The sequence below is a fragment of the Pseudophryne corroboree genome, chromosome 9 (genome assembly GCF_028390025.1).
Source record: "Pseudophryne corroboree isolate aPseCor3 chromosome 9, aPseCor3.hap2, whole genome shotgun sequence".
NCBI lineage: Eukaryota > Metazoa > Chordata > Amphibia > Anura > Myobatrachidae > Pseudophryne > Pseudophryne corroboree.
The window spans coordinates 326,551,427-326,568,229 of record NC_086452.1 but is presented as its reverse complement, the minus strand read 5'-3'; the positions used below and the strand labels follow the sequence as shown (position 1 = coordinate 326,568,229).

Sequence of the window (16,803 nt, the reverse complement as noted above, 5' to 3'; positions counted from 1 at the left end):
TCCTAGCCGAGTCGTGGCGATCACCCCTAAGCAGTGCCCCCATAGGTGCAAAGTTGAGTTGAAGTGATATTAATGGCCTTGCGCTGCAGTGTCCTAAGAGGCAGTGTTGTGTGGGTTGTGACCTATATTTTCATTGCACCTGGTTACCGCGGCAATGGCCGTAAACACTGTATATGGTTGGGATTCGTCGCAGGAAGTGACACGCACCGGTGGAACGCAGAGCCCGAAAGTGCGGACGCCTGTGGAACGCACTGCGTTTCCTGCACGCCGGGAGTGTAATGCAAGGGCGGGCGCATGCGCAGAGTGGTGACACGCACGCCGGCTGGCTAGAGGCAACAGCATAACACACCTGTTATGCGATGGCATAGTATAAAGCCGGGTTTGGGCAGAGGCGTTCTCTAATGGCTCCTGAGCATATGGGTGGTGATGACTAGATGGATTGATCTTTAACGGTTGCTGACCGAATTCGACAGATGGATAAGTAACATGTTTTTATTAGGATCATATTTCAAGCTGGATAAATAGGCACACTGGTTGCCTGGCTGTTTATACATCACTTAAAAGCAAACAAATGTTTTAAATGGAGCCACCTATTAATATCCTTTGAAGTGCCCGATCTGGGTGAAAATAAATACAAGATTTTTTTTTATATAATATGTTTGAGTGCCCTTTCTGAATATATATATATATATATATATATATATATATATATATATATATATATATAAAATAAGAATTTACTTACCGATAATTCTATTTCTCGTAGTCCGTAGTGGATGCTGGGGACTCCGTAAGGACCATGGGGAATAGCGGCTCCGCAGGAGACTGGGCACATCTAAAGAAAGCTTTAGGACTATCTGGTGTGCACTGGCTCCTCCCCCTATGACCCTCCTCCAAGCCTCAGTTAGGATACTGTGCCCGGACGAGCGTACACAATAAGGAAGGATCTTGAATCCCGGGTAAGACTCATACCAGCCACACCAATCACACCGTACAACTTGTGATCTGAACCCAGTTAACAGCATGATAACAGAGGAGCCTCTAGAAAAGATGGCTCACTACAGCAATAACCCGATTTTTTGGTAACAATAACTATGTACCAGTATTGCAGACAATCCGCACTTGGGATGGGCGCCCAGCATCCACTACGGACTACGAGAAATAGAATTATCGGTAAGTAAATTCTTATTTTCTCTAACGTCCTAAGTGGATGCTGGGGACTCCGTAAGGACCATGGGGATTATACCAAAGCTCCCAAACGGGCGGGAGAGTGCGGATGACTCTGCAGCACCAAATGAGAGAACTCCAGGTCCTCCTCAGCCAGGGTATCAATTTTGTAGAATTTTACAAACGTATTTGCTCCTGACCAAGTAGCTGCTCGGCAAAGTTGTAAAGCCGAGACCCCTCGGGCAGCCGCCCAAGATGAGCCCACCTTCCTTGTGGAGTGGGCATTTACAGATTTTTGGCTGTGGCAGGCCTGCCACAGAATGTGCAAGCTGAATTGTACTACAAATCCAACGAGCAATAGTCTGCTTAGAAGCAGGAGCACCCAGCTTGTTGGGTGCATACAGGATAAACAGCGAGTCAGTTTTCCTGACTCCAGCCGTCCTGGAAACATATATTTTCAGGGCCCTGACAACATCTAGCAACTTGGAGTCCTCCAAGTCCCTAGTAGCCGCAGGCACCACAATAGGTTGGTTCAGGTGAAACGCTGAAACCACCTTAGGGAGAAACTGAGGACGAGTCCTCAATTCCGCCCTGTCCGAATGGAAAATCAGATAAGGGCTTTTACAGGATAAAGCCGCCAATTCTGACACGCGCCTGGCCCAGGCCAGGGCCAACAGCATGACCACTTTCCATGTGAGATATTTTAACTCCACAGATTTAAGTGGTTCAAACCAATGTGACTTTTGGAACCCAAAAACTACATTGAGATCCCAAAGTGCCACTGGAGGCACAAAAGGAGGCTGTATATGCAGTACCCCTTTTACAAACGTCTGAACTTCAGGGACTGAAGCTAGTTCTTTTTGGAAGAAAATTGACAGGGCCGAAATTTGAACCTTAATGGACCCCAATTTCAGGCCCATAGACACTCCTGTTTGCAGGAAATGTAGGAATCGACCCAGTTGAATTTCCTCCGTCGGGCCTTACTGGCCTCGCACCACGCAACATATTTTCGCCAAATGCGGTGATAATGTTTTGCGGTTACATCCTTCCTGGCTTTGATCAGGATAGGGATGACTTCTTCCGGAATGCCTTTTTTCCTTCAGGATCCGGCGTTCAACCGCCATGCCGTCAAACGCAGCCGCGGTAAGTCTTGGAACAGACAGGGTCCTTGCTGGAGCAGGTCCCTTCTTAGAGGTAGAGGCCACGGATCCTCCGTGAGCATCTCTTGAAGTTCCGGTTACCAAGTCCTTCTTGGCCAATCCGGAGCCACGATATATAGTGCTTACTCCTCTCCATCTTATCAATCTCAGTACCTTGGGTATGAGAGGCAGAGGAGGGAACACATACACTGACTGGTACACCCACGGTGTTACCAGAGCGTCTACAGCTATTGCCTGAGGGTCCCTTGACCTGGCGCAATACCTGTCGAGTTTTTCCCAACGGTTTATAATCATGTGGAAGACTTCTGGGTGAAGTCCCCACTCTCCCGGGTGGAGGTCGTGCTGAGGAAGTCTGCTTCCCAGTTGTCCACTCCCGGAATGAATACTGCTGACAGTGCTATCACATGATTTTCCGCCCAGCGAAGAATCCTTGCAGCTTCTGCCATTGCCCTCCTGCTTCTTGTACCACCCTGTCTGTTTACGTGGGTGACTGCCGTGATGTTGTCCGACTGGATCAACACCGGCTGACCTTGAAGCAGAGGTCTTGCTAAGCTTAGAGCATTGTAAATGGCCCTTAGCTTCAGGATATTTATGTGAAGTGATGTCTCCAGGCTTGACCATAAGCCCTGGATATTCCTTCCCTGTGTGACTGCTCCCCAGCCTCGCAGGCTGGCATCCGTGGTCACCAGGACCCAGTCCTGAATGCCGAATCTGCGGCCCTCTAGAAGATGAGCACTCTGCAACCACCACAGGAGGGACACCCTTGTCCTTGGTGACAGTGTTATCCGCTGATGCATCTGAAGATGCGACCCGGACCATTTGTCCAGCAGGTCCCACTGGAAAGTTCTTGCGAGGAATCTGCCGAATGGGATTGCTTCATAGGAAGCCACCATTTTACCCAGAACCCTTGTGCATTGATGCACTGAGACTTGGCTCGGTTTTAGGAGGTTCCTGACTAGCTCGGATAACTCCCTGGCTTTCTCCTCCGGGAGAAACACCTTTTTCTGGACTGTGTCCAGGATCATCCCTAGGAACAGAAGACAAGTCGTCGGAACCAGCTGCGATTTTGGAATATTGAGAATCCAATCGTGCTGCCGCAACACTACCTGAGATAGTGCTACACCGACCTCCAACTGTTCCCTGGATCTTACCCTTATAAGGGAATCGTCCAAGTAAGGGATAACTAAAATTCCCTTCCTTCGAAGGAATATCATCATTTCGGCCATTACCTTGGTAAAGACCCGGGGTGCCGTGGACCATCCATACGGCAGCGTCTGAACTGATAGTGACAGTTCTGTACCATAAACCTGAGGTACCCTTGATGAGAAGGGTAAATTTTGACATGAAGGTAAGCATCCTTGATGTCCCGAGACATCATGTAGTCCCCTTCTTCCAGGTTCGCAATCACTGCTCTGAGTGACTCAATCTTGAATTTGAACCTCTGTATGTAAGTGTTCAAAGATTTTAGATTTAGAATCGGTCTCACCGAGCCGTCCGGCTTCGGTACCACAACAGTGTGGAATAATACCCCGTTCCCTGTTGCAGGAGGGGTACCTTGATTATCACCTGCTGGGAATACAGCTTGTGAATGCGACTGGGGCCTTTTATATACACACAGCGTCTCAGACGGAAGCGGGAATTCAGTTCATGACAGGAAACTCGTCATGCGGAGGAAACTGGTCATGAACCGGGTGAAGGATGACCAAGGGAGCGTTTGACTCCCCACTGCTGACATACTACACCTGGAGCCTTTGATCCCTAAGGCCTAGTGCTGGTGCACCCTAGGTGGCAGCCTCGTCAGTGACTGTTTGGTAGTCTCTTCCCAAAACAGTGCGGCTGTGTCTGTGTTCCCCCCTCTAAGTGGAACCGATGCCTTACCTTCTCCCCATGCTCCGACCACAGCCTGGTAATGTCTGCTGGACTTGCTAGTACATCAGACACAGACGCCCACCAAAACAACACTGTACTCATGGGTAAGTGTTGTCGCGACCCGGCAGGGAGTTGTTGGAGCGACTCTTTCAAAGGTACGTATAAGATGCTTTTTAGAAAGATTTCTCAAAAAATAGAAAGACTATAAAACTAAAATAAAAAAAAGCTTCTGGCTGCTAAAAACCAGCAGCCCATTGACCATGGTCCGGCTCCTGCCGCACCAAACAAAAAAACTGATTTGCCTGAGCCAGGAGGCGGGGATATATGGACGGGCCTGTTGCATGCTGGGAGGCCGAAAGCTTTGACCGTTTGTTGCAAATCTGCTGTCGCGTCATCATACCCCAATGTTATCCTGTGGATAACCTGTGGACCCTGCCGGAGAAATTGGAGCTTTAAAACATGAGGCTACATTGTTGAAATTTTGATCATTAACCACAAGTCGCAGGCTATTACAATTGGACCCTAGTGTCTTTTGCAGTTATAGCAAGAAAAATTATTATTAAACTATCAGTGGGTATAGGACTTAAATGGACAGTTGGAGGAATACCCTCCAGTATATGCTTATGTAAACTGATTGACTTTTTGGTATTACAAGCCATTCAAACACAAAACCGATAATAGACGTACCTTAAAAGCTTTTAAAAAGGATAGAGACTGAACAACGGTTCATGAAGGGCCCACCGGGAGAATGCTGTGGTGAGAACCCATGCTTAGGGGTGTGGCCAGACGCTACATATCCTTGGCTAGCCATTAAAGAGTACATGGGCTGGGCCCTTTTATATCCATCTATTCTGTATGTATGATAATGTACCAGACTAATAACAGCTATGCACTGTAGTGACTACACCATAGTCCTGTTCAGTAGAATATAACATATGTATAATGTATAACTGAAGTGAACAGTCTGGAACCTGAACCCTAGAGAAGGGTTTGGGCCCTTGGGCAGCGAGGCCCACCGGGGGGTCCTCTGCTCCAGTGGGCCAGTCAGACCCTGGCTTCAGGTGATACATATTAACAGCTACGATCTTATGAGCAACATTGATTGCAACACTGTTTTAAGTATATAAATTTGGGATTTATGCTTTGCTTTTAGAACGATTTTAATGTGCTAGCTTGTTACTTATGTTATCATAACACTTATCAAGTTATTCTATATTTGTGTAACAAATAAATGTCTTTTCAATTGTACACACTTGACCTAAATATTTGCAGATATAGGTTGGCACAAGCTGATTTTTCTTGTTTCATTTAAATTAGAGGTGGCACAGACGCCTCTCTTTTGGGAATGCTGCGGGTGTGGTATGCAAGGTCGACAGGGTCTCTAGGTCGACATGTGTGTGTTTTTTTGGTGTCGTTTTCTCCGTACAGTGACCGGGAACCCCAATTAGTGCAACGTGTCCCCTCGCATGGCAAGCAAGCTTCGGGCAAGGTGCCTCGCTGCGCTCGGCACACGTTACTATTCCCAATCGTAATCCGCGTGGATCGTGAAGTATGAAAAAGGTAAAAAAAAAAAGAACAATTGTGAAAAAATCATGTCGACCTTTTGACCTGTCAACCCAGAACATGTCGTCTTCGAGACCCTGTCGACCTAGTTACTGTCGACCATTAGTGGTCGACCTAGAGACCGGATCCCAATGCTGCAGGTCTGTCTCTGTATAGATAAATGTTAACACTGCATTTATAAAAAAGAAACACAATTTTAAAATAGAAATCTAATTATTAACGTATGTATAGATTGATGGACCTTTAGCTTTTTTCTTTTGCAGTTATAGCGTATCATTATAGAATAATAAGCTGTACCCTGATAGCTACAATGTACCATCCTTTACAAGGAAAAAGTATTTGATGCTGTTGCACCCTCTGGTGTTAAGAACAAAGACAACACATAACTACATTAATCTAAAGACAAGGGTGGTTATTCCGAGTTGTTCGCTCGTTGCCGATTTTCGCTATGCTGCGATTTGTTGCTAAATGCGCATGCGCATGGTACGCAGCGTGCATGCGCTTAGTTATTTAACTAAAAACTTAGCAGTTTTGCTGTTGATCCTGCGGTGCTTTTCAGTCGCACTGCTGATCGGTGAGTGATTGACAGGAAAGGGGCATTTCTGGGTGATAACTGAGCATTTTCAAGGAGTGTGCTAAAAAATGCAGGCGTGTCAGGGGAAAACGCGGGAGTGTCTGGAGAAACGGGGGAGAGGCTGGCCGAACGCAGGGCGTGTTTGTGACGTCAAACCAGGAACTAAACTGACTGAGCTGATCGCAATCTAGGAGTAGGTCTGGAGCTACTCAGAAACTGCAAGAAAGTATTTAGTAGCAATTCTGCTAAACTTTCGTTCGCTATTCTGCTAAACTAAGATACACTCCCAGAGGGCGGCGGCCTAGCGTTTGCAATGCTGCTAAAAGCAGCTAGCGAGCGAACAACTCGGAATGAGGGCCAATGTTTCTGGGATATATTTTCTACTGATTGCTGGATGTGAAAGTGTAATAATATCACAAAACCAGGCATGTTTTGCATATATTACCATTGTCCTTTTAAATCCAGCCCCCAAAGCCAGTGATTCTCTGCGGCTTTGTGGGCTGGATTTAAAAGGTCAATCTTTAGTAAAAAAACATCAACCCCAAGAGTATATTGCTGTACCCCTACACCTTAGATAACATTCACATTTGAAACTAGCTTATCATCTTAACACAGTGTATGTATACATTTTCTTGGCTTAATGATTATTCATGAAATGCAGCCTATCAGTTTTCCGGGAACCAATACTATGGATTGAAAACCTGTTATATGCGAAAACGCATGCATTTTTTTTTAATGCAAACTTGATACTGTAGCTAGAGACAGCAGTAGCAAATTTTTAAAACCATTTATAAAACCTATTTACCACCAAAAATCAAGGTACGACCCAGGTAATTGAACACAATATCTAGCCATGTCACAGGGGTTTGAAACCAAGGCTGGACCCAGACAAATAGCAGGTCTTCCCTCTGCTGGCTCTTGGACATGACATCATCTCCAAGTGCCAGTGAGCAGGCTCTCCATAGGCTTTCAGCATGACCTGTATCACCCGTGTCCTTCCTGGTAGCTACCAGGGTCAGATTCCAGGGTAACTGGACCTGGGTTATTATTCAGAGACCCTTTTACACAAAACATTTACTCAGATTGCCCTGGCAAAAGTCCAAGATATTTGTTTGGTGTAAAAGGGGTATTATAAAGTACTGTATGATTGTAAGCATGATTGTAAGTCCTCTCTACCTTGCCTCTTTTGGCTGCACCTTCTCTACCAACCTCGTTTATCCATGTGCTGTTTCTATGTATGATTTCTTATACCTGCTTAGAATAATAAAGCACAAAGGAATATGGTTGCTTCTGTTCTGTGTGAGGAATGGATTCTAGGTATCACTAAGTACAGCAACACAAAAATAAATGCTATGTTAATTATTGGCAGACAGGATTAGGATTTATTTGTTTGTTTGGCTGCACCAGAATGCTAGACTACCATCTCCACTACAAACTGATCTGTTACCATATACCACTGCCACCAAGGGGGCAGTAACTGTGACCAGATTCATTTCTAAAGTGTTTCACTTACAAAAAACACAACTAGCATTTGTAATCATTGACCTTTATTGTTATATCCCTTTTTTAAACACACTTGAAAAAATAAAATAAAAACATGCAAGTTACAGCCTTTCAAACCACTGAAATTTCAAGATACCTGGTAAAACACAAATGGGAGCAACAACACATTGTGATATGTTACATACGTTTCCGTCACTAAAAGGATTGCATAATCATTTTTACAAATATGACACTTCAAAGGAATTAATTACACAAGTTTTCACAACAGTATCCTTGCTTCGACAAATATGGACTATTACAAGTAAGTGCAGCATTGGTGTAATGTCACTATCTTAAGAGGAAGCCAGCTTTGGCCTGCAACTCCAGTTACGGCAATGGAAGAACAGGCAGTATATATAAAAAAAAAAAAAAAAACAGGTCACTGAATTTCATCTTTCACTAAAACTCCAGAAACCAGAGACTTCAGAAAATGGACTTGGAAATATAAAGGCATTATGGTATGAATAGAAAATTCAGGCAGGTAGCAGAAATGTAATCTTGACCATTGTAAATGGTCTTAAAGTAGATTCATTACCTAATAATGATAGTGATGTCACTGAAGCAAGAGAGACTCATGAATACTACATCAGCCTTAAAATTAGTGCCTGAAATAGTAAGAGATGGTTCCACTTAATGCTTAAAATAACTCACAAGCATATGCATTATTGTGCTAAGTCATATATGGCTTAATAACGGCATACCGCAATTAGAAACATAGAACATATTTGAAGTCTGCCTTTCTTACAGTAAATGTTTGTTGTTTACGCACTTAGTGACTGATTAAATGATGGATTTCAGGGGTATTCCATTGGCAGCTGGTAAAGGACCGGGCAACTGTGCTCTGGTAGTGAAAGGCTAACATACTCAAATGAAGTTCCCCATACCATTGATTATTTCCTTGTCCTTCATTTATAACAGTGCAGAATACACAATGTGGAATTCATTTTGGTAGATACATAATAAGAATGGTTAGTGGCCCAAAGTAGGTATTAAATGTACAGTGTAAAATTCATGACTATCCAGCACCACATATCACAGATTAACAAAATAATATTCTAGGATTAAATAATAGACATGGGATGGTTTTTCTAGCATCTGGTTAACAGTAATCTTTGTATAGATGATACAGTGTAAAGAGTAGGTAAAGAATGTCTGATAACCATGGATCAGAATATTTCATTTAGCCTGAACACAGACTGTCTCAATGAGCAGTGAGGTAATACGTAAACACCTTGCTGAACTGCACCTCTACCCTGTTTCACCAGCTAGTGATAAACTGGCATTACAACACAATCCATTCAGGTACAGTACTTACCATGCTACTAGAACATAGAAACAGGGCAAGAGACCTAGGAAATGCATACAAAATGAAACCTAATTCTGGCAATATCCCTTACAATTATATATTGGCTGCCCTAACTAACTGCTGATGAGACTCAATAAGGGGTGTTATCCACAAAGGTGCATTAGGAGACTGACACACTAGTCAACCACTATTTACAATGCAGCTTTAATTCTGGAAGAAAAGAGCCGTGATAGCCTTCCTCCTGCCAGCTTGAAACGTGTGTGGGCAGTTAATGTTTTGGTGACTGTACGCATGTAATGACACACGCAGAAGTAGGAGATGGTGAGTCATATCTACCAGCTGCTGATATACCCCGAGTATTACATTACCAGCATCAGTTACAATGCTCCTAATGTAAGACACTGTCTCAGCATGTGATTTAAATCAGCTACGGCACATTATATATTTTACTGGCTTTGCCTTGTGAAGGGTTATATGATGCCTAATGTTTAGGGTTAGTCTGGTCATCATGCTGCTGTATAATGACATTAAGGTGGTCTGGTACACTATGTCCCTATTAGGGATTGCACTTTGATGTAAATCACTCCTACTGAATCAGATACACATGGGTTCTAATTTAAAAAAAATAATTTAATTTGACATTAAAATGTGTCCAAGAAAAGGGCAAAGTTGAGCTTTGGTGATGAAGAAAAAATTAGTAAGCACTAAAAACCAATCAATAAAGTGAAGGAATAGATACACAGGTGTATGCAAACTTTATTTAGATGTTAAAGGACCAACAACAAAAAAATGACTGCTTCTGTAAACCATCAACCCTACGCAGTGTGGAGAGACTACAATGGCTATATATAGCTGGTGAAATGTAGAGAGAGGTCTCTGTCCCCTACATTGAATTCTGGGTAACTTGATGCTGAAACAGGATACCAATAACGGATGACAATCCTGACCGCACCATCTGTTCCTCCACTAACACCTATGCCCCGTTACTTTGATTAGAAAGAAATTTGCCCTTCACGTCGCTGCCATCATGTCCTTGTGGGACATTTCTGAATGCTAGGTAGAGAAAATTTGGAGTAAAAAAAAATAAAAAATTATGTATGGGAAATCTCAGTCATGATTATGGAGTTATCATGTAACTCAGTTTGCTTCAATGTTTTCTTTCCTCCAACCATATAAATGTTCCCGGTTGTATTTCTCACAATCAAAATACTGGAAATATTTTTTATACGTCATATTTAATCATAAAGACTCAATCTGAATAATGTTTTGGAACGTTAAGCTCAACAAAATATACTGCTTTCCAGAAAATGCCCATCAAGAAATTGAAAGGAAAGATAAAGGTTGCTAGATCCAATATAATACACAAAATAAAATACAGAAGAATTTTGGCAGAACTGTACTTTGTTGGCTGGATTACACTGCAGGCCACCCAGAGAGTATAGATATTATGCCACTGTAACCTTCACATGCCATCCTCATATCAAGCTTCATTCCCCAGTCCTCAAAAGTATATCTGGCTCTGATAAGGAGCAGTAAAGAACATATCCCATTTCATCCACCTCATCAGGTGTGAGCTCTGAAAATAAATTAATTTTGGGGTCCAATGCAGAGGGTAGTTCCCCTTTCTCTAGGTGACCTATAGTCTCTTTGAGGGCTTGCAAGAACCGGTCTGCTAATGCCTCCTGTGACCAATCCTCCTCCTTTTCACAAATGTGAAGCAGTATATTGGTCAGGTGGGAGGCTGTGAGGTGTGAGAGTGTCAGATTGTATCGACAGATGGCCTTCAGGATTTTCAGGCAGAGGCAACGACACCCTGAATCCTGCTGATCCCGTCCTATCAAGGCAGCGGTTTCTGCCACGCGCTGGCTTAACCGCCACATGTTTCCATAACGCGGTAGTCTATGAGCTTTGGCGACTGCTGCACGCTCCCCAAGTGCAACCAATGGAAGAAAGTCAATGAAGAGCCTCCGATCCTCCTCATACTGAACCTCCAAGATGAGGCTTTCTGATGGCACCACTGGACGAATCACGTAGCCTAACATGCTGCCAATGGCTGGCCAATTGATTGAACCTGCAACAACTTTCTCAAAAGTGGCTACCACAGCCTTGGGACAAAGGTAACCTCCTACCACACAGCGATCCCAATAACTGGTCCCACGAGGAAAGTATTCAATATTCTCTCTACGCAGAAGGCAGAATCCTGGCAGATTAAGGATTGTTTCTTCCCCGGGGACACATGACCATAAATTAATGTCCACAGCGAGAGGTACCATTAGCTGAATGTGATCTGCTCTCACAACCTGAAATTATTGAAAAGAAAAACTCAGTACAAATGAAACACCAATATGACAAGACAGACAGACCATAAACTATTTCTCCCTAAAGTTGTTTTCTTCTAATTAAATATTTGCAGTATATCACATTGATTTAACAAACACCAAGACATATTTTACAAGTTGTTCATTTGAAACAAAGCAGCTATGGGTACTGTCTGCCCACTGCATAGTAAACATCTATTTTTGCTATAGCTCACAATATTATGTGAGTAAAATGATATTCCAATGTTGGTTCAAAATTTGCCATTAATTGGGGGTTTTGACAGCACGGAGGAAAATGTCCTGTTTTGCATTATTCATTCTTCACAGGCTTGCTTGCAAATAGAGCAAAACACTGATGAGTGGGGTACTATAGTGGAATCCAATTCCAGACTTTTTCCTGTACCCGAATTCCATGTTGACCACCTTACTTGCTGCCCTGCTGTCGCTGTCACTTATTAAAGGGGGCGAGGATGAACTTCAGCTGGTGGAAAAGAAGCGTGTCATGCATAGTAGTGTATAAAGCAGGCCACTTCCTCCTGCTGTGTCTTCTTAGCTGGCTAGCTACAGAGAGAGATGGTCACTGGAATCTGCTGGGGACAGTAGTACTAAGAAAAGGAGAGAGGCTGAGAGCAGATAGTAGCAGTAGGGAGAGGAAATAGATAGAGTCAGAGTGGTACTCACTGTGGGGCTCATGGGGACAGCTGTATTTGGATTCCTTGCTGTTGCAGGCTTGCAGCAGCACTTTCAACAGAAGGACTTGTCCGGACAGTAGTCCAGGACTGGAGTTGTACAAATACAAACTAAACAAAATCACACCAACATTGCTAGGGACTGAGGCAGCCTTTGCATTGCCATTCCCTTGTATAAAAACTTGCAGAAAAGTCGAATTGAGATGCGGGAGCAGAGACGGGGTAGAGGAGCAGACGGGAGGAGGGGGGGGGGGGGAAGAGGGATTACGAGGGTGAGCCACGGGCAGATGAGGGAGAGCAGCGCTACAGCAGTGGCATAGCGGCCTAGCCGGGGGATGTCACAGCCGCCGCTCACAGCAGCGTCCACCCAGCTCCAGCAAGCGAGACCTCGCTTGCTGGAGCCGGGTGGACGCTGCTGTGAGCGGCGGCTGTGACACATGCTCCGGCTACGCTGCTATGCGCTGCTCTCCCCCGTCTTCTTTTAAAAGTCGAATTGAGATGTCATTGAATAGCCCAAGTCGGATCCATTCCGACACATGAATGTCAGAATGGATCCGACTTCAATTGAATATACCCATATATATATATATATATATATATATATATATATATATATATATATATATATATATATACTAATAATATTAAAGGTGTGCAGAAGAAAAAAATAACACAAACATTTTAGATTGCACTTCAAAGTGCAGCAGTACCATTGTGGAATTTTATTTGTGGACTTGGCGGACTGTTGTCTGGTTCTGCATAATAGCAACAATTGAACATAAAATATAAGACAGATATTATTATTATTATTATTATTATTAGTAGCCCAGTAATCCCAAACCCCAGGATTTGTAAATAATTTTGGGACTGGAATCAATAGGTGCTGAGAAGTAATAAGAGGATTTTGGTACTTACCGATAAATCCATTTCTCTGAATCCACTCTGGGATACTGGAGATCTTAGACAACTGGGGCGTGAAGGATGCAAACTGGTGGTAGCACAATATATAAAAAAAAAATTATGCACAGCTGGCTCCTTCCCCTTCATGCCCCCTAATCCCTCCAATTTGGAAAATTGACAGAGAAGAGAAAACATGAAAACTTAACACAATACGGGCAGGAACCAACCGTACCAACATGTCAAACAGCAACTAAGAATTATAAACCTAACAATTCTAGGGGACACTGGAGATCTTAGACTGCTAGGGACGTCCCAAAGATACCCCCCGTGGGTGGGAGTGCGATCCGAAGCCTGAAGGACCAAACGTCCAAAATTTGCATCCCTAGATACAAATGTATCAACTTTGTAAACGTGTGTGCTGACGACCATGTGGCAGCTCTGCAAAGTTGGGTAGTGGAAGCTCCTCTAGCTGCAGCCCACGAAGCTCTCACTGATCTGGTGGTATAGGCACCTACTCGAAACGACACACTCTTACCACAAACGAGATATTTGATGGTTAGCCGTATCCACCTGGCCAAAGTTTGCTTTGAAGCCGGCCAACCCTTCTTGGGGCCATGATACAGTACGAACAAAGCGTCTGATTTCCTAGCAGAAACCATAGTCTGAACATACAACCGTAACGCTCTGGCCACATCCAAAGACATGTCCCCATCGGGTAATCCTTGGAAAAAGGGAACCACAATCGGTTGATTTATGTGGAAACCTGAAACCACCTTAGGAAAAACTCTGCCTTTGTATGGAGATCCGCCCTGTCTTCATGAAACACAAGGAAAGTACTTTTACATGACAGGGCCCCTAATTCTGAGAACCTCCTTGCCAATGCTAAGGCTAGGAGCAAGACTGCTTTTCAGCTCATATATTTGAGATCCGCCCTTTCCAAAGGTTCAAAAACGGACGATCTCAAAAATTCTAAGACCAAATTTAGATCTCACAGGGCCGTGGGAGCTCTAAAGGGTGGTTGGATTCTCAACACACCCTGTAAAAATGTCTGGACTTCTTGTAAGACCGCCAGACGTTGCTGAAAAATTATAGAAAGGGCCAAGACCTGTACCTTCAAGGATCCCAATCTCAAACTGCCAACCAAACCAGTTTGGAGAAACCTCAATAGTCTAGTAAGATGAAATGCTCTCAGATTCCAACCCTTAGGCTAGCACCAGTCCATGTACCTCTTCCAAATTCTATAGTAATGTGCAGCCGTGACTGGCCTCCTTGCAGCCAACACAGTAGGAATAGCTGATCTCGGGGGTGGTCTTCAGTTTGCATGCTGTCGGGATCCCGGCGCACAGTATACTGGCGCCGGAATCCCGACAGCCGGAATCTTTTCGCCCTCTTGGGGGTCCACGACCACCCTGGAGGGAGAATAGATAGCGTGCACTACCGTGCCCGCAGCAAGCCCGCAAGGGGCTCATTTGCGCTCGCCCAGCTGTCGGTATGCCGGCTGTCGGGATTCCAGCGCCGGGAGCCCGGCCGCCGGCATACCCTACTACATCTGATCTCGAAATACCTGTGTCTCTTAGCATCCTGGTCTCAAGAGACACGCCGTCAAACGTAGACGGTTCAGATCGGAGTGAAGAAATGGACCTTGTGACAACAGGTCCTCCCTCTGCGGCAGCTTCCAAGGATCTTCCTCTAGGACTCTCCTCAGGTCTGAGTACCAACTTCTGCGAGACCAGTCTGGTGCTATTAAAATCACCCACGTTCTTTCCCGCATGGCCTTTTTCAACACTCTTGGTAAAAGGAGAAATGGCAGGAAGATATACACTACTTCGTATGTCCAGGGAATTGCCAGCGCGTCCACCGCCACTGCTGCTGGATCCTGGCCACATACCTTGGCAGCTGATGGTTGTTCCGAGAGGCCATCAGGTCTCTATCTGCGGTAGACCCCACCTTCGTACCACTGCCTCGAATATCTGAGGATGTAGACACCACTCTCCTGGATGCATATCCTGACGACTGAGGTAGTCTGCTTCCCAATTTTCCACTCCTGGAATGAAGACTGCCAACAGAATTATGTCGCACTTGTCTGCCCAAGATAGAATCTTTGTGGCCTCTTAATGCAATGCGTCTTCTTGTTCCTCCCCGACGGTTTATGTATGCTGTTGCCGTTACATTGTCCGACTGTATTCTCACGTGCTGAGCCCATACCAAGTCCTCCGCTAGAAGAAGGGCATTGTAAATGGCTCTCAATTCCAGTACATTTATTGTGAGACTGCTCTCCTGCGGTGACCATCTTCCCTGAAACTGATGGTTGTCCAGAACTGCTCCCCAACCTCTGAGACTGGCATCTATTGTCAAAATTTTCCAATTCCAGATTCCAAACCTCTATTACGACGTCAAGTTTCTGTGGACCGACCACCAACTCAAAGATTTCCTGGCTTGGGGCGACAAGCGAATCTTTCGGTGCAGAAGTAAATGTCTGCCTTCCCCCTGAGCAATCAAATTCAGCTGAAAGGGTCTGGAATGTAGTCTGCCATACTGGATTGCTTCGAGGGATGCTACCATCTTTCCAAGCAGCCGCACACAAAGGTGCAGAGACACCATCTGACTCTGTAGAACCAGACGATCCAGTTCCTTTATGTCTCGAATCTGGTCTTCTGGGAGAAACACCTTCAGATGTATCGTATCTAAAATGAGACCCAGGAATTGAATCCTCTGCGTTGGCTGTAGGTTGGATTTTTTTAAATTCACAATCCAGCCATGTCGAATCAGAAACTGATGAGCGATCTGAGCATCCCTGATCAACTGATCCTGAGAGGGAGCCTTGATAAGAAGGTCATCTAGATATGGGATTATAGTTACCCCAAACAATCTCAATTTCGCTACCATAAAAAGCCATGATCTTTGTGAAGACTCTCGGGGCTGATGAAAGGCCCGAACGGCAGAGAGCTGAACTGGTAATGAGTCCTGCCCACGGCAAACCTTAAATAGGACACCATGAACTCACCTTGCTCCAGTCCAGTCAGGAATTGATTTAGCACCTTCAGGTTGAGGATTGGCCTGACAAATCCATCCGGTTTTGGCACTACGAAAAGATTTGAATAAAATCCCGTTCCTCTTTGAGAAGTCGGGATAGGTATAAATACTTCCCTCTGAAGTAACTTTTGAATAGCTGTATCTAATGCCCTCGCTGTTTGAGGGCTCAGAGGGAGTCCTGTTGTAAAGAACCGACTGTGAGGTCGGCTTAGAAACTCTATCTTGTAACCCTGGGAGATAATGTTGTTGATCCAGACTTCTGGTGAGGTTTCGGCCCAGGGGTCCCGAAAGCTTTCCCACTGTGCGCCCACCATAGGAGACCCAAGGGTGAGCTGGGAGACAGTCATGCCACGGTCTTGTCAGCAGGTTTAGGATCTTGTTTTCGGGCTGCGGACTGGGAGCGGCTTCTGCCTTTGTTTCCACGAGCTTGACCACCAAAACCTCTTTCTCTAGCTCGAAAGGATTAGGACAGAAAATAAATGAACACCGGACCAGAGTAATTTCTTCTGACCGGTGGCGTAGCTCTGGGAAACGTGGTAGGCAGAAAATAATATTTTAAACCTACCGGTAAATCTTTTTCTCGTAGTCAGTAGAGGATGCTGGGGACTCCGTAAGGACCATGGGGATAGACGGGCTCCGCAGAAGACATGGGCACTTTAAGAAAGACTTTAGGTATGGGTGT

The 16,803-nt window shown here is 44.7% G+C and overlaps 1 protein-coding gene across 1 annotated transcript in view; it reads right to left on the bottom strand.

The window, feature by feature from the left end:
* Window positions 1-7,863: 7,863 nt before the first annotated feature.
* MIEF1 (mitochondrial elongation factor 1) overlaps window positions 7,864-16,803 on the bottom strand; it is a 49,370-nt gene continuing 40,430 nt past the window's right edge. The window contains exon 4 of the mRNA XM_063940510.1: window positions 7,864-11,481. Within this exon, the coding sequence (XP_063796580.1) occupies window positions 10,669-11,481 (813 nt within the window). The 3' untranslated portion in view covers window positions 7,864-10,668. The remainder of the gene's footprint in view (window positions 11,482-16,803) is intronic.